Source organism: Musca domestica, unplaced genomic scaffold (genome assembly GCF_030504385.1).
Source record: "Musca domestica strain aabys unplaced genomic scaffold, Musca_domestica.polishedcontigs.V.1.1 16, whole genome shotgun sequence".
Taxonomy (NCBI): domain Eukaryota; kingdom Metazoa; phylum Arthropoda; class Insecta; order Diptera; family Muscidae; genus Musca; species Musca domestica.
Genome location: NW_026712219.1, coordinates 1,657,224 through 1,680,123, shown reverse-complemented (window position 1 = coordinate 1,680,123; position 22,900 = coordinate 1,657,224). Strand labels below are relative to the sequence as shown.

General features: G+C 37.1%; 1 protein-coding gene across 1 annotated transcript; it reads left to right on the top strand.

Annotated features, from left to right (window-relative positions):
* Positions 1-1,057: 1,057 nt before the first annotated feature.
* On the top strand, positions 1,058-17,420 carry LOC131801368 (probable multidrug resistance-associated protein lethal(2)03659). Its single transcript, XM_059119949.1, has 9 exons — positions 1,058-1,617; positions 5,710-5,795; positions 10,152-10,311; positions 10,377-10,752; positions 10,816-11,543; positions 12,789-13,655; positions 13,716-14,179; positions 15,745-16,523; positions 16,586-17,420. The coding sequence occupies exons 1-9, from the start codon at positions 1,541-1,543 to the stop codon at positions 17,039-17,041; spliced, it is 3,993 nt and encodes a 1,330-aa protein (XP_058975932.1). The 5' UTR covers positions 1,058-1,540; the 3' UTR covers positions 17,042-17,420.
* Positions 17,421-22,900: the final 5,480 nt, after the last annotated feature.

Here is a 22,900-nt window from a genome sequence, read left to right as displayed (position 1 = left end):
AGCTATATCTGAACCGATTCCGATCAAATTTGGCATACTTATGTTCAGGCCTAATTTGGTTGTATGTGCCAAATTGCATACTATTCGAACTGATATTACACGTTTGGTGCACAATAAAAGGCAAATCGGACGAAGATATATATGGGAGCAATATCTAAATTTTTACCGATTATCTCTTATTTCAATAAGGTTCATCCTTTGGCCAAACAAATATTGTTTGGAAAATTTCATCTCAATCGGATAATAAATGCCACCTGCATTTTGTTCACAAGAATACATGCACAGACGGACTGACATGCATAAATCAACTCAAAAAGTGATTCTATGGAGATCCTCAAAAGTAACCATGGATCTATCTCGCTTCCTTCTCCATGTTACAAACAAATGCACAAAGACATAATACCCTGACCACCTTGTGGTGTAGGGTATAAAAATTATGGCGTTTGACTTTGTTGCAGTTTTTTTTTATCTCACCCTGTATACACTTTTTGGGGTCTCAAATGCTTAGTTCGAGCAGTGACGAATGACATGTTTAATGTACCCTCCATATTTTGTTGTAGATAACAAAAAGTTATTTTAATTTTTTTATTATATTTTCTTTTTTTTTTTTTTTGTTTATAGAATTAAATATAATTATAATTAATAAACTAATAATTGACATTCCAGACACATGATCTTCAGCAAATTATAAACAAAAACAATAATCAAATCCGATGTGTGAATTTTAATTTTAAAACTTTGAGCTTTGATCAAAGCTGTTCTCTCTCTCTCTCTCTCTCTCTCTCTCTCTCTGTGTGTGTTAACCACAAGCAGAGAACAAGTATTTGTTTATTTTTAAAATCCAGTATATACCTTAGTGAAAATATGTCTCGTATCATTAGTATTCATGTTCACAAGTTATAAAGCCTAACAACGCCTTCTCAACCTGACTAGCACATTTTTAGCCTAGTCATTCTGCATCATTAAAAACAACAACAACAAAGACACCAACAACAAAAGTAACACTAAGCCAAATCAGCTACAGATAAGAGGCAGCGCGCGCGTCAAAAGTAAACAAATAATTTCCATATGGGTAATCGATAGAACCGCTCAGTCGCTCACTCGCTCGCTCGGTAATCAGCGAACATAGTGCGCGTTATTGCACACCTTGTGAAATTTTTGTTATCATCTATGGCGGGAATTCGGAACGGGAGGGGAGTTATCATTTGAAATAACTACAAGTTTTATAATCCGAGGCGGTTTGCTATTTTTTGGTAGTGTCCCAACTCAGTTAGGCTAGGGAAGTGAATCGGTTAAGTTTGTTAATTGTAGAGAAAAACGAAACTAAGGCAAAAGATCGCCCAGAAAAAAGTGCCAAATTGTAAAAGTATTGAGAGAAAAAAAGAATCCCGACTCCAACGGAAAGTTGTGAGAGTGGTAGTGTTGGAGTAGCTATCTATGAATGTAGAACAAACGTGATCTAAAAAAAAAAGAAAATATATTATATAAAGTGAAAAATATATCTAGAAAAAAAAGAAAATTATACAAATCCTTGCTCAAAATGCAATCCTTTAAATCCGACGAGCTGCCGGAGAATCCGCGCGAGTCCTCGAATCCTCTATCCACAATGATGTTTTGGTGAGTTCGATTTAAATTGTGAAAGAAATAAATAAGTGAAATTATGCATGTCATTCAAATAAAAGATAAAATTGATGTGTCTAATAAATTATGACCTTCTCACATGTGCTAAGCAAAAATAAACAGACAAAACGTAACATTTTAAAGAGATAATTAAAATATTTGATTGGAATTCCGAATGTCATTTTTACCCTAAATATGCAGACAGATTATATGGTACCAGTTAAATCTAGATTGTGCTACATAAAACATTGGTATTTATACTCAAGTACAAAGCAATCGATAACACATCTGTGGCTAATAAAAATATTAGAAATAAAATTAGCCATTTCCAGCTATAACTAGTTATACCCTCAGCCATATGGCTACAGAGGGTATATCATCATTTGAAACGCACGATCACTCTCGAAGGGAGTATCCAATTTGGTCCAAACTTGGTACATCGTAATATAATTGTCAAACTTAGATCGAGTTCGGAGATGGGCAACATCCGACCACAATTTCTGGTACCTCCCCAATTAATGGTCAAAATTTTCAAAGAAAATAATTTACCTCAAAGAAAGAGAATGCATAATTAGATTTTGTGCAAACTAAGCAAATCCCAATATTTTTGTCAGTACTTGTTAAGGATTGAAAATTGAAGTCATTCGCCCACTCCTTCAAGTACCTGACCTACAAGGGGTCAAAAAATGGAAAAAATTGTTATCTTATAAAATGTGAAATAAAAGCCGATCTTCTTCAAATATAACACACAAGAAAGTATACACTACTCCGTCAGTGTTAGACCTTTTTATACCCTCCACCATACATAGTCGGGAGGGTATATTAAGTTCGTCATTTCCTTTGTAACTCATCGAAATAAAAATTGTATACTTAATAAAGTATATATATTCCTAGTTAGCGTAAAATTCTTAGACATAGATGTAGCCCTCCGTCTGTCCGTCTGTGGTAATTACGCTAAATTCAAAACGAATTAAGATGGGAAGCTAAAATTTTGCACAGATCAGTCTTTTGTGTGCAGGCAAGTCAAGTTCGAAGATTGGCTATATCGGTTTACGAAATCTAATGGCCGCCATATAACGATACCCCCGATATTCGGTATTTTGATGATTTTAAGCATATTTTTCAACGGAATCGTCTGAAATTCTACACAAGAAAGTTTTTGCGGGTACTTTACTCCCTGGAAGAGAATTGTCTATATAGGTCTACGTTATCGTATATCCCCCATATAACGGTAGCTCCAGATATTCGGTATTTTGATGATTTTAGCTACATTTTTCAACGGAATTGTCTCAAAATCCGACAATTCCTTCTAAGTACTCTACTTCCTAGAAGAAAATTGTCTTTATAGGTCCACGATATCATATATCCCCCATATAACGTTATGTCCCTATATTCGGTTTTTTAATGCTTGCAGCCAATTTTTTCAATGGCATTGTCTGAAAATCCACACCATTATTTCCTTCTGAATACTTCAGCCCCTGGAAGAGTATTGTCTATATGGGTTCACAATATAGTATATCCCCCATGTAACGGTACCTCTCTACCTCCCGATATTCGGTATTTTCATGATTTTAGCAACATTTTTGAATGGAATTATTTGAAATTTCATATTTATAGTTTGATGACTCGGATGACGAAAAAGTTGTCTATGCAGGTTCACGTCTTTGTAGTGCGCACATAAAACAGTAACTTCCTCTATTTCGTTTTTTGACGATTTAGCAATATTATTCATCGGAATTGTTTCAAATATCGTATTCGAAGTTCAGAAAAAACGACAAAAAATTACTTATGCAGGTCCACGTCTTCGTATAGCCCCCAATTAATGGTTCTCATTTATTTTTCGATTTTTTTAATTGTTTTCAAGATTCTTCGAACTTAGCTGCTTTTTTACTTGTTAGTACTCAAAATGCATAAGTTTTTTTTTTTTGCAAAATTTTGTAATCGTACCTTCCTACGTCGTACTCAATTTTTAGACTTTCAAGATTTCCTATATTATTCAAATTTTTCCCTTTTTGGAAAGAATGATGGAACGTTTTTATCTTTTACCACAAATACCTTCAAATTCTTTAATTTTGAAGTTGACCGGGGAGGATATTATTAAAACCACTGCAGACGTCCAAAACGTCTCTATATGTAAACTCCAACCCGGTAACGAAAATAATCCTTACCTCTCCATACCAGGCACCAACATTGATCTAAAATTAGTATAAAACTTGAGTACCAAACTTCAAGATTTCAGCTCTGTAAATTCTCCCGTTACCAAATTTAGTTTAATTTAGTATTTTTCGAATCCACCTGCATATCTGAACCACAGAAGCCAATAGTGATATCTATATCAAATTTTCGAAATTTATTGCTTTCGGAGATGATAGAAATAGACCATAACATTTGTGTTAAATAAAAGTCAAATTTTCCATTAAACCGCGAATATTTTTAATCCCGGCGAAATCACAAATAGACGAACAGGTCAATTCTGACCGTTGCATGGATAATAAATCGGATATATATAGTGCAATATATACAGTGTGTAAATACCAAGAAAAGGAATGTTCGTTAGAATACTTATATCTCAAAAATGGCTGGACCTATTTTAACAAATTTTGTCACTTCATCTTGACAAAAAAAAAATTGAATCTAAAAAAATCGCATAAAAAGATGCCAATAATGAGGTTAATATAGATTTTGTAGTATTTTGTCATATTTTTTATCGCATGTAATTTTTGAATTTGACTTATAATATTGAAGTGTACATTTTATAATATTTTTCACCTTACAAAACAGGATGGGGTTACTATATACAGATTGCAATTATAGTCCGATTCTCACGAGAATTTTCATGAGGGTAAAGTTAGGCTTATTGTTGTAACAGATGACCGCAATATATTTAGAGGTTAAAATGGACCAACAACTAAAAATGTTCCTGATTTTTCAGCCTTTATTAAGGTCAGAAATAGAAGGGACACGCAATAAAGGAAGAATGGAAAAATATCAACATTTCCATTCTATCAAAACACTGAAAATAACTTAAAGTCCAAATCCAAAATACACAAAAGGCGAACTTTTGTTTTTAGTATGTCCACCCTCCACCATAGTATGTAGGGTATATTAAGTTTGTCATTCCGTTTGTAACACCTCGAAGTATACATTTTAGACCTCACACAATATATATATTCTTGATCAGCATAAGATTCTATGTCGATTTATCAATTTCCGCCCGTCTGTCCGTCTGTGAAAATCACTCCAGCTTCCGAACGAAATGAAGTAGGTTGATAAAATTTTACTTAAATGTATATTATGTCTGCAGGAATTTTGGTATTGAAAATGGGCCATGTAGGTTCACTTTTTTCGTATAGCCCCCTATATTCGGTATTATGATGATTTTAGCGACATTATTTACCGGAATCGTTTCAAATTTGGTATTTGAAATTCGTAATACATACTGCAGCATAAAACAGAAAATGGGCCATATAGGTCCACTTCTTCGTATAGCCCCAATATAACGGTACCTCCCGATATTCGGTATTCTGATGATTTTAGCGACATAATTTACCGGAATTGTTTACAATTTCGCATTTGAAGTTCGTAATGGATACTATAGCCTATGACAAAAATTGTCTGTGCAAGTCCTCGTTTTACAACTCCCATGGTTCCTCCCTCTATTCGGAATTTTGATGATTTTAGCTACATTATAAACAGATTTTTTTTCAAGTTTCGCATTTGAATATTGTAATAGCTTCTGACAAAAGTTGCCTATGCAGGTCCAGGTCCTCGTACAGACCTAATATATGGCTACAATCGGTATTTTTAAGACTTTAACAGAATTTTTAATGGATTTTATTTTTTTGAAAACTGCCAAATTTGCACCAAATGGTGGAGGGTATTCAAAGTTCGGCCCGGCCGAACTTACAGCTTTTTAAGTTGTTTTTTTTTTTAAGAATCACAAAATATTCGTTGTGGAATACTCCGAAATTTATTTGGTGTATTAATAACTATTGTCACATATATTTACACAACTACTTAACAACTATCTTTCGGTAAATTTCCATTTTGAAAATAAAGATTAACAAATTTATCTCTTCCCAATTTCAGTTTCACAATGCCAACATTTTTCAAAGGTCGCAAAAAAGTCTTAGACGAATCGGATCTGTTTCGGGCCCTTAAAGAACACAAATCTGGTAAGTGTGAAAAATAACAGACGGAATCGTTGTAATTAAGATAAGTAAAAAAAAAGAAACAACTACAACTCAACAATTTTAACACGCTTCCCATCACCCTCAATGAATATTACGTGAACGTTATAAATATTGCGATTTTTTTTTTTTTTTTTTTTTGGTCTGCCATATTATTTTCCCGGTGACAGAACAAAAATGTACAAAAACAAACAATTGAATTGCTTCTATTTTCAATCAGTTTAATAAAATAAATAGCAAGTCATTGAAGCGTTGAACAGCGTAACCGAAAGTAAAGCACATGCTACCTGCTGCCGCCGCCGCTGATATCAGCCAGTCAGTATGGGAAGGCCAAGTTTCGTTATCTTAATTATTACTCAAAATTCTGGTGTTCATGATGGTGTTAATAAGTGTGTTTGCTTTGTTGTTTTTGTTATTTATTTTCTAATTGTTTTTTTTTTCTCTCCACCGCTGAAACACTTTTATGCCGCAAAGAAAGTTGTGGGAACTAAATTTAAACAACGACATTATGACATTAATATTTATTTATTACCTGGCAATTGACAATCGTTTTAAGAACTGCTGGTGGTTGTTGAAGTACTTGTAGTGGTTGAACCTATGACAATTTAAATGGACTCTTAACAGTCTGATAAAAAAGGTACAAAAGTATAAGCCGGTTTCTACGACAGATGTATACCCTAGGCTTATGTTCGATTATTTAAATATACTTTGACTTCTTTTTTGATTATTTAAATTGTTGACCCTCAATGGAAGGTGGTTGAGGTACCAGAAGGGGTTCGCAGATATATATTATGTTCACAACAGATCTTGTGTTAGCAAAAACGTTTATATGTGTGATATTTGAAGGGAGTTGATGCTTATTACGCTTTCTTTAAACTTTTTGCTTTTATACCCTCCACCAAAAAAAGTATGGAGTGTATATTAAGTTCGTCATTCCGTTTGTAACTCATTGAAATAACCATTTTAGACCCAACAAAGTATATATATTCTTGATCAGCGTAAAATTCTAAGACGATTTAGCCCTGTCCGTCCGTCTGTCCGTCCGTCCGTCCGAATTAAGATAGGAAGCTAAAATTTTGCACAGATCTCTCATTTGTCAGCAGGCAGGTCAAGTTCGAAGATGGGCTATATCGGTCCACGATATCGTATAGCCCTCATATAACGGTACCCCCGATATTCGATATTTTGATGTTTTTAGCCATATTTTTCAACGGAATGGTCACAAGGGGTTTTTTGTACACAAGGCGTTCTTTGTGAGCACTTTACCCCCCGACAGAGAATTCTCTATATAGGTTAATGATAACGGTACCCCGCGATATTCGGTATTTTGATGATTTTAGCCACATTTTCCAATCGTATTGTCTGAAAATCCACACACGGAGTTCTTTGTGAGCACTTTGCCCCTGAAACGGAATTGTCTATATAGGTCCACAATATCGTATATCCCCCATATAACGGTTCTCCCTATTTTCGGTATTTTGATGATTTTAGCCACTTCTTCAATGGAATTATCTGAAAATCTACACAAGGAGTTCCTTGTGAGTACTTTACACGCAGACATAGATTTGTCTTTTTAGGTCCACAATATCGTATATCCCCCCATATATCGGCACCTTCCTATATTAGATATTTTAAAGATTTTAAAAGAATTTTTAATGGATTTTATTTTTTTGAAAATTTTCTAATTCGTTCCAAATGGTGGAAGGTATTCAAAGTTCGGCCCGGCCGAACTTACTGCTTTTTTACTTGTTTTTTTTTTTTTTCTAATTTTAAACCCTGTGTGTGGGAGGTACCAGAACAAGTGGTTTGATCTCTACCATCTCTATATCAGATCATGTGTTGATGAAAATATTGAGATGAGTCAAGTTTGAATGGAATCGTATTATAAAATCGCGTTTTATGAATTTCATAGTTATTCAAAATTTTGTCTCTTTGTGGGGGAACTACCAGAAGAAGTGAATCGACATATCCCATTTTCATAGCAGATCTTGTACTGGCAGAAGTAAATGGGATGTGTGCAATATGAAGAGAAGTGGAAGCTTATTTCCGATGTTATAATCGCTTTGGTTATGAAAAACTTTGAGCCTTTGGGTGGGGCGGTATAGGTACAAGAAGGAATGGTCCGATCTCTACCATTTGTATACCCTCCACCTTGGAAAGGAGGGTATATTAACTTTGTCATTCCGTTTGTAACATCCTTAAATATTCGTCTTAGACCCCATAAAGTATATATATTCATAATCAGCATAAAATTCTAAGTTGATTTAACGATGTCCGTCAGTTTGTCTGTCTGTCTATTGAAATGACGATATAGCCCACATTATTTGACGTAGAGCGCCAAAATTTAGCAGATCAATTTGCATTGTGTCTAGGATGGTTGGTATTGAAAATGAGATATATCGGTCCACGTTCTGGTATAGTCCCCATATAACGGTACCTCCCGATTTTCGGCATATTAGTTTTTTGCCACATTTTTTCACGGATTTGTCTAAAAATTGGTATTTGTGGGTCATTATGGTTTCCAGCTCCGGTGGCGAAACACTGCATGTATGGGTCCATGATTTGGTATAGCCCCCATATAACGGTACCTCCCGATATTCGGTATTTTGGTTTTTGCCACATTTTTTCACTGACTTGTCTAAAAAGTGGTATTTGTGGATCATAATGGGTCCTAGTTCGTGTGGCGAAACATTGTAATTATAGGTCCACGTTTTGGTATAGCCCTTATATAACAGTACCTCCCGATATTCGGTATTTTGATGGTTTTTGCCAGATTGTTTCACTGATTTGTCTAAAAATTGGTATTTGTGGATCATAATGGGTCCTAGTTCATTGTAAATATAGGTCCACGTTTTGGTGTAGCCCCCATATAACGGTACCTCCCGATATTCGGCATTTTGAATATTACTCTCTTAGAGAGAGTCAGCAGACAGACAGGCAGTCGGACGGACGGACGGACGGTCGGACATCGCTAGATCGACTCCAAATGTTCTGAAACGGATTTGGTAAAAGGGACATCGGGTCTAAACCGATATTTCGATGAGGTACATTTTGGCCGTATCAAATGATATATACTAGAAAGGTTGAGGGTATAAAAACCAGTAAAGAAAGGCCAAAGTCGGGCTGGGCCCGCTTAATGGTACCCTACCCTACTCTGCTTATATAGTAGAGCTACATATCACAAATAAACTTTTTATGGGGGATTTATGAGAATTAAAACATAACAACTGTTATTGTTAAAGCAATTATATATGGTAAGCCTCTACTAAATTTTAACAGATGCATTTGTGTCTGAACCGATTTATTTGACCTGATATTACACTTTTTAGGCACAATAAATGTGAACTCAGGAGAAGATATGTATGGGAGCTATATTATATACTATACAAATCTGAACCGATCTCCATAAAATTTAGAATAGGTAGCTGATAGGTAGCACAAAATATGGTTGTTGTGGAGAGTATTTTTCGGGTGTGACGGAGTAAAATACAAAATCGGATGAAAAATATATATGGAAGCTATAGCTATATCTTAACCGATTTTTAATAAATTTTATACACATTCTTCCAAGCTAAATTCGTTCATAAGGCTTATATTTACCATTTGGTGCACAATAAACATGAAGTCTAGTAAAGACATATATGGGAGCTATATCCAAATCTGAACCGATTTCTGAACCGATTTTTCTGAAGTATTTATGAGCTGTATTTGGTATATTTCCTAGAATATTCTGGTTTCACAGGGCAAATTACGGCTGTGGAGTAGAAATTGAATAAATCGAATTATGAAAATATAAGGGAGATATAGCTATATCTGAACCGATTTCCAATTTTCACCAAATTTGAAACACTTGTTTCTAGACTCAATATGGTCAGATGTGCCATATTCCATCCTATTTGGGTTAATAATAAACATTTGGCGCACAATATATAATTGGCAAACCAGGCGAAGATGTATATGGGAGCTATATCTAAATTTTTACCGATTATCTCCAATTTTAATATGGTTCCTTCTTTGACCAAGCAAATTTCATCTCAATCCGATAATAATTGCGACCTGTACTTGCGTCTGTCCATGTATTTTGGTCAACAAAGTTCAGGGCATACGGACATGCATAAATCGATACAGAATGTGATTCTATGCAGATCATCAAAAGTTAGTATGGATCTATGTCGCGTCCTTCTTCATGTTACAAAGAAATGCACAAAAACATCATACACTACCGTATGGTATAGGTTATAACTAACAAATGGTAAGGGGAAATTCATATAAGATCTCGACTTCGAAAGGTGCAATAAGGCAAAAAGCTAATATATTAACTTTTCTTAAAACCTCTTCCAGATCTCATGGGTAATAAGTTGAGTCAAGCATGGCAAGATGAAATTGAGAAAAGCAGTCGCAAAGGCAAAGATCCCAGTCTAATAAAGGCCACAATTAGGGTTTTTGGTCTGCATTACATGCTCTTGGGTATATTGATGTTTTGCTTTGAAATATTCTTTAGGTAAGTTAGGGGTAGGCACAATTTCGCCATAACAATAGCCAATTAATTTATTTCTCTTTCAACAGATGTTCTCAGCCATTATTTTTGGGTGCCCTCGTCTCATATTATGCCGATCCGGAAACAGATAAAACCGATAAATCAAAGGCTGGGCTCTATGCCTTGGGTGTGATTCTAAGCAGTGCTGGAAGTGTGCTCTTTATGCATCCCAACATGTTGGGTATTGTCCATGTGGGTATGAAGATACGTGTGGCCATTTGCAGTATGATTTATCGCAAGGCCTTGCGTTTGAGTAAAAGTGCCATGGTCAATACGACATCGGGTCAAATGGTCAATTTGATATCGAATGATGTGGGTCGGTTGGATACCTCGGTGTTGCATATGCATTACGTGTGGATTGGACCATTGGAGATATTTGTGGTTACCTATTTTATGTATAAGGAGGTAACATTGCTAATATTCTTCCTTTTAGGAAAAAAAAAGAAGTAACATATTCTTCATTTCCAGATTGGTCCCTGTTCCTTGATTGGTGTGGCCGTTATGTTACTCTTCGTACCCATACAAGGATTTCTGGGAAAGAAAACCTCCGTTTTGCGTCTGCGCACTGCCCTCTGCACCGATGAACGTGTACGCCTGATGAATGAAATCATTTCCGGCATTCAGGTGATCAAAATGTATGCCTGGGAGATACCATTTGGAAAAATGGTCGATTTTGCACGACGCAAAGAAATGAAGGCTATACGTTATGTTAATTATATTCGAGGCATGATCGGTTCATTCATTATGTTCATCTCAAGAGTCTCAATATTTAGCAGTTTGGTAAGCTACGTTTTGCTTGGTAACTTCCTGACGGCAGAGAAGGCATTTGTGGTCACAGCTTATTATGGTATCCTAAGAATGACCATGACGGCATATTTCCCCATGGCTGTGGCTCAAGTTGCCGAAACGTTGGTTTCATTCCGTCGCATACAGAAATTTATGCTTTTGGATGAAGTGGAGGCGTCGAAAGAAAAACCAATGGCAAATGGTAAAACCATCCCAGCCATAATCAGTGAAAATGGTAAAAGTGTACAAGTTAGTACGGTACCCACAAAGGAGCCTGGCATTGTGCTGAAGAATGTTCGGGCCAAATGGAATCCCGAAGCGGCGGAAAATAATTTGGAAAATGTCTCGTTGGAATTCAAAGAGAAACAATTGATAGCTGTCATTGGACCGGTGGGAGCGGGCAAATCAACGTAAGTAAAGTTATTGGTAATTCAATGTCTTGTGTTTAGGACCTCAACAACGACGCATACCGTTTAACTGCGGTTATGAGATCGTGTAGAACTGGCATAAATATTCCGATGTAGTTTATATTTATACCCCAGCCATATGTCCACAGAGGGAAAACATCATTTGATAAGGACAAAATGTGCCTCATCCAAATAACAGTTTTAGACCCTGGGTCTCTTTGGAGCAAATCCGTTTCGGGAAATTTGGGGTCGATCTAGGGGTATCCGTCCGTAAGTCCATCTGTCTGTCTAGTTAATGCGCACGATAACTCCCGAAGGGAGTATCCGATTTGGTCCAAACTTGGTATATTATAATATTATTGTCAAACTTAGATCGAGTTCGGAGATTGGCAACATCGATCCACTCCTTCTGGTACCTCACCAAATAAATGGTCAACATTTAAAAACAAAATAATTTACCTCACAGAAAGAGGAAGAATTGTTTGATTAAGATCAAACTTTGCAAATCTTAATTTTGCATCAATGCTAGATCATGTCCGAAAATGGACAATATCAGTACTCCATCAAGTACCTCCGCCATAAAGGGTCAACATTTTTAATAATTATAAATCATATAAAATATGAAATAACATTCCGATTGTCTTTATATTACACATCTTAATATTTGTACCAACATAAGATCTGGTGCGAAGATGTGATATATCAGTCCACTCCTTTGGTACACCTCCCTCTAGCAGTCAAAATATTGAAAGCATCAGATTATTTTCAAACTCAACACATCTCAATATTTCTATCAACACAAGACTTGTTGTATATATGGTAGATATCGACCCCCTCTTTCTATTAGCCCACTCCTTCTGGTAGATCCCCACATAAGGGTCAATATTTTTGATAAACATGGAGCTCATAAAAATATGAAATAAGAGTCCGATTGTCTCTAAATTTCACATATCTCAATATTTGTACCAAACCCAAGTCTGATCAGAAGATAGGATATATGTGGGCAGTGGAGAGATCTTTAATAGTCCACTGGTTTTATTCTGTAATTATTGAAAAAAAAAAACGGATTCCAAAGCCACCCTTTCAAAAATGCTGTAAATTAAAAGTTTAGAATTAAAAACATGTCCCTTTCCTCATCCCTCCTTATTAAGGGTGCTTTTAATCCTAGTTCTTACGGGTCTCTATATAACTATGTTGTTTATTTTTGAACGTTTGTTAAAATTTCATAAACTGCATTTGTTTTTCTAGTTTAATACAAACCATTCTGGGTGAGCTACAACCCACCTCGGGTTCGGTCACAGTCAATGGTACCGTATCGTATGCCTCACAGGAACCTTGGCTCTTCACCGGCACAGTACGGCAAAATATACTCTTTGGTCAACAGATGGACAAGAAACGCTACAACTTGACGGTGAAGAAATGTGCCCTGGAAAGAGATTTTGAGCTCCTGCCCTATGGAGATAAGACCATTGTGGGAGAACGTGGTGCCTCATTGTCGGGTGGTCAGAAGGCTCGTATAAATTTGGCACGAGCTGTTTATCGTCAGGCAGACATTTACCTTTTAGACGATCCCCTCTCTGCAGTGGATACGCACGTTGGGCGCCATCTATTCGATCAATGTATGCGACAATATTTACGCGATCGCACTGTTATCCTTGTCACCCATCAGCTGCAATTTTTGGAACAAGCTGATGTTATAGTCATCTTGGATAAGGGTCAAGTGCGAGCTGTAGGCACCTATGAATCGATGCGTCAAAGTGGTTTTGATTATGCCAAGCTATTGCTGCACAAGGGCGATGAGGACGAAGAAGAGGGTGGCGAAGAAACAGATGGTAAAATTGATGATAATCGAGATGCACAGAAAATGAAGCGTCAGAATAGTAAACAAAGGCAGAGGCAAATAAGTGTTACCTCCGTGGCGTCCACGGTGGAGTCTGTGGAGGATATGGCGCCCAAGCAGGTGGAGGAAACAAGAGAGCAAGGCAAGATTGGTTTGAAATTGTACAAGAAATATTTTGGCAGCAGTGGCAGTGTTGTTATACTCAGCCTCATGATTTTCTTTTGTGTGGGAGCTCAGGTTCTGGGTTCGGGTGGTGATTATTTCTTGTCGTATTGGTGAGTTGTGAACTTTTCCCAATTTTTTCCTTAAATTCTAACACTTCTATTGTATTTTAGGGTCAACAAAAACGAAAACAAACTTCACGAAATCGACACACGTGTCGAAATGCAAACAGATCCAGTGGACATTTACATTTTCACCGCCATCAATGTGGCCATTATCATATTCGCCCTGATGCGTAGCATTATGTTCTTCAATTTGGCCTCGAAATCCTCGACGCGTCTTCACAACAATATGTTTGTCAGTGTCACCCGAGCCAGCATGTATTTCTTCAATACAAATCCTTCGGGGCGTATCCTGAATCGTTTCTCCAAGGATATGGGTAGTGTCGATGAAATATTGCCCCAAGTTATGATTGATGTGATACAGATCTTCTTATCCCTATTGGGTATTGTCATTGTGCTGTGTCTTGTGAACCCGTACTATATTGTGGCCACTGTGGTAATGGTTATCATATTTTACTTTATGAGATCTTTCTATTTGAAGACGTCCAGGGATGTTAAGCGATTGGAGGCTATAAGTAAGTATAGTATGAATTAAAATTGAAATATGGCTATAGGGAAGCTATTAGGTCCTTAGTGACCCGAAGGTCTTCTATTATATACAAATGGCGTGGAGTTCTTATATTGTCTATAGAAGACCTGGAAGTCTTTTATCGTCTATGAATGTCTACAGAAGACCTGGAGGCCTTCTATTGTCTATAGAAAACATGGAGGGGTTATAATGTCTAGAGAAGACTTGGAAGTCTGCTCTTCTCCACAGAGGACCTTGAGGTCCTCTATTAGCTTTAGAAGACATTGAGGTCCTCTATGGGCTACAGAAGACCTTGATATCCTCTATTGGCTATAGCAAAGCTTGAGATCCTCTATTGACTATAGAAAAGCTTGAGATCCTCAATTGGCTATAGAAAATCTTGAGGTCTTCTATTGGCTACTCTATTCGCTATAGAAGACCTTGAGGTCCTCTATTCGCTATAGAAGACCTTGAGGTCCTCTATTCGCTATAGAAGACCTGAAGGTTTTTTATTTGCTATAGGAGACCTTGAGGTCCTCTATTGGCTATAGGAGACCTTAAAGTCCTCACTTGGCTATAGAAGATATTAAAATACTTCATTGGCTTTAAAAGACCTTGAGGTCCTCTATTGGCTATAGGAGACCTTGAGGTCCTCTATTGGCTGTAGGAGACCTTAAAGTCCTCACTTGGCTATAGAAGATAATAAAATCCTTCATTGGCTTTAAAAGACCTTGAGGTCCTCTGTTCGCTATAGAAGACATTCAGGTCCTCTAATGGCTATATGAGGCCTTGAGGCCCTCTTTTAGCTTTAGAAGATATTGAGGTCCTCTATGGGCTACAGAAGACCTTGATATCCTCTATTCGCTATAGAAGACCTTGAGGTCCACTGTTCGCTATAGAAGACCTTAAGGTCTTTTATTTGCTATAGGAGACCTTGAGGTCCTCTATTGGCTATAGAAGATATTAAAACCCTTCATTGGCTTTAAAAGACCTTGAAGTCCTCTGTTCGCTATAGAAGACATTCAGGTCCTCTATTGGTTATAGAATACCTAGAGGTTTTCTATTGTCTATAGAAGACCTGGAGGTCTTTTATTGGCTATGGGGGATATGTTGGTCTTCTATTGGCATTAACATCCTTCATTGGCTTTAGGAGACCTTGAGGTCCTCTGTTCGCTATAGAAGACATTCACGTTCTCTATTGGTTATAGAATACGTGGAGGTCTTCTATAGTCTATAGAAGACCTGGAGCTCCTTTATTGGCTATGGGGGTCTGTTGGTCTTCTATTGGCCATGGATGGCCTGAAGGTCTTCCATTGCCTATACAGGGCTCGTAGGTCCTCTATCAGAGAAGTCTTGTAAATCTTACATTGTTTTTAGAAACTGGAAAGTCTTTCATTGTCTATAGAAAACAATTCTAGTGTCTATAGACAACTTGTAGGTCTTGTAATGTCTATAGAAGACATGGACATGGATCCTCAGGTCTTTAGTTTTATATAAATGACCTGGAGGTCTTCAATACTCTTCTATTATATATAGAAGACCGCGTTTATAATTTTTATTCTTCTCCTCCAGCTCGTTCGCCGATTTACACCCACCTGGGAGCATCTTTGAACGGTCTCTCAACCATACGTGCATTTGAAGCCCAGGAAATTCTCATTCAGGAGTTCGACAACTATCAAGATCTGCACAGCTCTGGCTTCTATATGTTCTTGTCAACAAGTCGTGCCTTTGGTTATTGGCTGGATTGTTTCTGTGTCATTTACATTGCCATTATTACGCTCAGTTTCCTGCTCTTCTCCCCAGAGAATGGAGGTGATGTTGGCTTGGCCATTACCCAAGCAATGGGTCTTACTGGTATGGTCCAGTATGGTATGCGGCAATCGGCAGAATTAGAGAACACCATGACATCGGTGGAACGTGTTGTGGAATATGAGAGCATTGAACCGGAGGGTGAACTTGAATCGGAACCCAACAAGAAACCACCCAAGACATGGCCTGAAAAGGGCACAGTTGTCTTTGACAATTTGAGTTTGCGTTATGCCCCCGATCCCAAGTCGGATTATGTTTTAAAATCGTTGAATTTCGTTATACAATCATGTGAGAAAGTTGGTATTGTGGGTAGGACAGGAGCTGGCAAGTCGTCGTTGATCAATGCTCTCTTTCGTTTGTCCTTTAATGATGGTTCAATTGTGATTGATAAGAGGGATACTGAGGATATGGGTTTGCACGATTTGAGATCGAAAATTTCCATTATACCCCAGGAACCTGTGCTGTTTTCGGGTAGCATGCGTTACAATTTGGATCCATTCGATGAATATTCCGATGCAAAACTGTGGGAGGCCTTGGAAGAGGTAAGTTTTGCATAATTTATTTTAATTATTATTCTTATTAATTTAATTATTGAATATTTTAGGTGAAGCTCAAACAAGTTGTGGCCGACATGCCCAATGGCTTGCATGCCAAAATCTCAGAAGGTGGCACCAATTTCAGTGTGGGTCAGCGCCAATTGGTCTGCCTGGCCCGTGCCATTCTACGTGAAAATCGTATACTCGTCATGGATGAAGCCACCGCTAATGTAGATCCCCAGACGGACGCTCTCATTCAAACCACAATACGTCATAAATTCCAACATTGTACCGTACTCACAATAGCCCATCGTCTACACACCGTCATGGATTCGGATAAGGTGTTGGTCATGGATGCCGGCCGAGCTGTGGAATTTGGTTCACCCTATGAATTACTCACCCAATCTAAGGTGGGCATATTCCATGGTATGGTCAAGCAGACTGGCCAAGCGACATTTGAGAATTTATTCCAAGTAGCCCAAAAGGCACATGAGAAAAACATGCAATGCAAAAAGGATCAGTAGATGTAGGATGTGAAGGACTGAAAGACTCCTGTAACCAACCACAGGCCAGCCTGGCAAATGGAATTGTATTTTGGGGAGAAACTCTCAAAGAAATAAAAAGGGATGAATAGAGAAATGTATGTAGAATACTTTACATCCCCATGCCCACTCTTGCCAGTTGTTATTTCGTTTTAATTTTTAGCTTAAGTAGCAAGAAATGTATTTTATAAGTTCAGTTGTAATGAACCTAGATATTTAAATATAATTTTAAGTATTCCCCCTCCCCAAACTCACACACACACAACGAACATATTAACAACAATTCTTTTCGTCTCTGTAAATAACATTAAAATTTATAAAATAAGTTAATTAAATAAGTTATAAAATTTATACGGTTTTATTATGGTGACTTTAATGACTAGGGAATTATAAATTGTTTTGCCCCCAAGCGATTTTAAAGTCGCAAAATATTTTCGCAAAAACATTTGAGATACCTGAAAGAGTTGCATTGATTTGTCACTCACACACACACACACACACATTTATGAATTGCAATTAAAGCTAATGTAAATGATATTTCAAATAGGACAAAGAACACAATTGTAGATTAATAAAAAAAATTAATTTAAACATGTTAAAAAGCAGGAAGTTCGGCCGGGCCGAACTTTGAATACCCTCTACCATTTGGAACGAATTTGGAAATTTTAAACAAAAATAAAATCCATTAAAAATTCTTTTAAAATCTTTAAAATATCTAATATAGGAAGGTGCCGATATGGGGGGATATACGATATTGTGGACCTATAAAAACAAATCTATGTCTGCGTGTAAAGTACTTACAAGGAACTCCTTGTGTGGATTTTCAGATAATTCCATTGCAAAAAGTGGCTAAAATCATCAAAATACGGAACATAGGGGAGTACCGTTATATGGGGGATATACCATATTGTGGACCTATATAGAAAATTCCGTTTCAGGGGTAAATTGCTCACAAAGAACTCCGTGTGTGGATTTTCAGACAATACGATTGGTAAATGTGGCTAAAACCATGAAAATACCGAAAATCGCGGGGTATCGTCATATGGGAGCTATACGTTATCATTAACCTATATAGAGAATTATCTGTCGGGGGGTAAAGTGCTGACAAAGAAACCCTTGTGACCATTCCGTTGAAAACTATGGCTAAAAACATCAAAATACCGAATATTGGGGTACCGTTATATGGGCGCTATACGATATGGTGGACCTATATAGATAATTCTCTGCCGAGGTATAAGGTACCCACAAGGAACTCCTTCCGATGAAAAATGTGAGTAAAATCATCAAAATACCGTATATCGTGGGGTACCGTTATATGGGGGATATACGATATCGTGGACCTGTATAGACAATTCTCTCTCAGGGGGTAAAGTACTCACAAGGAACTACTTGAGCGGATTTTAAGACAATTCCATTAAAAAATGTGGCTAACATCATCAAAATACCGAATATCGGGGGTACAGTTATATGGGGGACATACGATATCGTGGACCTATATAGACAATTCTCTTTGAGGGGGTAAAATGTCCACAAGGGACTCCTTTTGTGAAATTTCAGACAATTCCATTGAAAAATGTGGCTTAAATCATCAAATAACCGAATATCGGAGGTACCGTTATATGGGGGCTATACGATATCGTGGACCTATATAGGCCATCTTCGAACTTTACCTGCCTGCAGACAGAAGAGAGATCTGTGTAAAATTTTAGATTACTATCTTAATTCGTTTAGACTGTAGCGTGATTACAACAGACGGACAGACAGGGCTAAATCGTCTTAGAATTTTACGCTGATCAAGAATATATATACTTTGTTGGGTCTAAAATGATTATTTCGATGAGTTACAAACGGAATGACGAACTTTGAATACCCTCCACCATTTGGAACAAATTTGGAAATTTTCAATAAATAAAATCCCTAAAATATTCTGTTTAAATTTTAAAAATACCAAATATAGACGTTATATTGGGGTTTATACGACGTGGGCCTACATAGACATAGTTTCTCATAAGCCATTACCATATTCAAATTCGACACTTGAAATAAACGGTGAATATTGTAGCTAATATCAAAATATCGTATATAGGGAGAGACCGTTATATCGGAGCTGTCCGAAGACCTGGACCTGCATAGACAATTTTCTGTCACAGGGGGGGGGGTTATAGGAAGACGTGGACCTGAACAAACACTTTTCTGTCTCAGGGTGTAGTATTCATTTTGAACTTCAAGAACCAAATTAGAATCAATTCCGGTGAATAATGTCGCCTAAATCATCAAAAAATCGAATATCGGGAGGTACCGTTATATACATGGATGCCCATATTCGACGGACCCATCTGGCAACGCCATAACTTTTGACAGGGATGTCACATCGCTTAAGTCCAAGCAGATTTTTACCATGAACCAATACACGCCACGCGAGCGCTCTGAAATAGTTGAAATTTACAAGAAGTCAATTGTGAAAACTTAACGTGCTTTTAAAACATTAAAAAATGTGAGAAGTGCGCCTTCTAAGAACACCATTAAGCGTTTATACGAAAAATTGTCGACTGGTAAGGCTCTTTCTAATCCGAAGCGGCAATATAAAAGTCGACCAAGACGATCGGCCGAGAATATCGCTGCCGTACGAGCCAGTGTTGAGAGGTCCCCAAGAACATCCCGAAAACGCCGTTCTCAGCAGTTAAGCATGGCTCGGTCCACTTTACAACAGATTATTCGCATTGATTTGCATTTGTTCCCGTACAAAATAAAATTGACGCAAAGAATGTTGCCTGCGAACAAGCCTCGTCGATTGGAATGGGCCCAAAGAGACATGGGTCCGTCGAATATGGGCAACCCTGTAGGGGCTATTTGAAAACTTCGACCTAAATGGCATATTTACGAACTTAACCTGCCTACTGAAAACAAGTTGAAAAGTATCAGACGGTCTTGCCTATGTTCCGAGGTGCCGAATATATTAGACCAAAGTATTCAACTTCATCTAATATTACTAGAAGGGGTTCGCCAATATTTATCATTTTCACTCCACTCCAAATATACTGGCATATGGGAAACGTGAGGGAAATGTATGCATATTTCGCACTGAATGATACAATTATATACAATTTTGACCCATTGTGGGTGAAGTACCATAAAGAGTGGTTCGACATATTTCGTCTTCACAACAGATTTTGCGTTATCAAAAATGTGAGGATCTGTGAAATTTGATGAGAATCAAATACTTATTTCGCATATTATGAGAGATATAATTATTCAAAATGTTGATCCGTTGTGGGGGATGTTAGAAGCCCCCTTATGTCCAAATCCATATTGGAAGATTTTGCCTTTGAAGTTAGGATTTTGACTAGGGACATTTGCCCAATATTTATGGACTCCGTTGGGCTGTTAGTTGTTGCGGTCCATTTTACAGCTAAATATAATCCAATGGTCATCCATAATGCTAGAATTTTTCCCTGTTCTTTGGCTTCAGTTGTGTGATCGGAAAAACATTTCTGTTTCTGGTTAATTTGAACCCCTAACTATTTTGCAATCATCTCCAAAAGCAAGAAGCCCCTCTGTATCTCCAAATTTAGACTCATCTATATGATTTGCTTGTCTACGATATTTGGCTATATTCGTCAACGAAATCAGCATAAAAAAGGCAGAAGTTCGACTTTTGTGTATTTCGGATATCGCCTGTAAATAATGCTAGTATTTTTTCACGCAAAATTAGTAGTCCATTCATCCCGCTGTCCAAAACTCTAACTTTATGCGAGATTTCGCGTCCTAAGGTTTCTATTTGTGACCTTTATAACGGCTTCAAAATCAGGAAAATTTTTAGATGTTGGTCCATTTCAACCCCTAATATATTGTGGACAACTTTGAAAACAATAGGCCTATCCCTTCTGAGCCCAACCCTAACCTTGTGAAAATTTTATATAATATCCCCAGCCTGTGTTGTAAGGTGAAAACATATTACAAAATATTATAAGTCGAAATCACATTATTGGCATATTTATCTGCGATTTTTTTAGATTTTGTACTTTTATGCCAAGATAGCATTCTGAATTGACAAAATTTGTCAACATCGGTCCAGCCATTCTTGAGATATAAGCATTCTAACTAACATCCCCTTCCTTTGTATATACACATTGTATATTTCGCCACATATATCCGATATATTTACTATCGGCATCTACGTAACGGTCAGAATTGACCTTTTCGTCTATTTGTGATTTCGCCGGGATTAATAATATTCGCGGTTTAATGGAAAATTGGACTTTTATTTAACACAAATGTTGTGGCCTATGTCACCCACTAAATATTACCCGATGACCATCAAAATTGGAAGGCTTCTGCCCAGCCCAAAGCTCTAGACCCATGCTAACTTTCGCTTGGATTGGTCTATAATTGTGACCTGTAGAGCAACTGCAAAATCAGAAAAATTTTCAGTTTTTTGTCCATTTCAACCCCTAAATATTATGCGATCATCTCCAAAAGAAATAGGGTTCTATTCTGGCCCAGACCCCACCTCCATTCTAAATTTCGTGAAGATCGGGTCATAATTGCGACCTAATGATTACAAATGAACATGGACGGACGGACATACATAGCTAGATTGACTCAGCTCGGCGAGATAATAAGATCCATATATATTTCCTATGTGGGAAACGAATATTTTGTGGTGTTACATAATTTTTGGCCCAATCAAACTTATAATACCCCTAACACATAGCGTTATGGGGTATAAATACCGAATATCGGGTGGTACAATTATATGGGGGATTTACGATATCGTAGACATTTATAGACAGTTGTCTTTCAGGGTACAAACTTCTCTGAAGGAACTACTTCTGAGGATTTTTAGACAATTGCATTGAAAAATGTGCCTAAAATCATCAAAATAACGAATATCGGAGGATACCGTTATATGGCAGCCATATGATATCGTGAACAATTTAACACCATCATTCAAACGGTCTTACTGGTATTTGTAGTTTAAAGTGGAACACGTTTGAATTCAGATACTTTTATATACAAAAGATTTCTTTACCCAAAGGTGAAGGGTATTAAATGTTCGACCCAGAAGAACTTAATATTTTTTACTTGTTTATTTTTGTACGGCTCAAAAAGTGTTCCAAACAAAAAAATCTGATACTACAAACTACCAATAACACTATACACTTATGCGACTGGAGATGAAAGCTCACAGACCCTCGTCGACTTCAAACATATTCGCTCTCAAACAACATAAAACTAAACACTTGTGAATTGTTCTTTGCTGCAAGTGTGCTTCATACATGTTCGAAGAGATCTTCCATGCTCGAAGAGATTTTCCATATTCGAAGAGATCTTCCATGCTATCAGTCTACGCACGTGAATAAAAAAAATTGTTTATTTACTAAAAATATTATTTAACAATAGTCTCTCTCTCTCTCTTTGTCACTCTCCCCTAAACGATAACAGACAACACGTGAACTGGTCTTTTCAAATATATTTAATCATTTTTGAACATTTATGCTCTTCTAATTGGCAACAACATCAATCACCAACACCATCTACTCAATTCGAATCGCACATTTTTTTGCCTAATCATTTCACAGCTCTAGAATCCAACAATGCTACGTCATATCAGATGGTTATAAATATATATATGTGCGAATATTGCGATCCATGGCACTGTGATTGTAAACAGTTTAATCATTTCCATAAAATCAATAGCAGCAGCGTGGCTAAAACAAATTATTGCACGCCTTGAGGTGCTGTTATCTTGCCAAAAAAAAAGTCGGAAAGGCGACCTATTATCTGAGACAACTGGGAGTGTATTTTATGGTCCGAGGTGGTTTTGTATTTTTTCCGCAA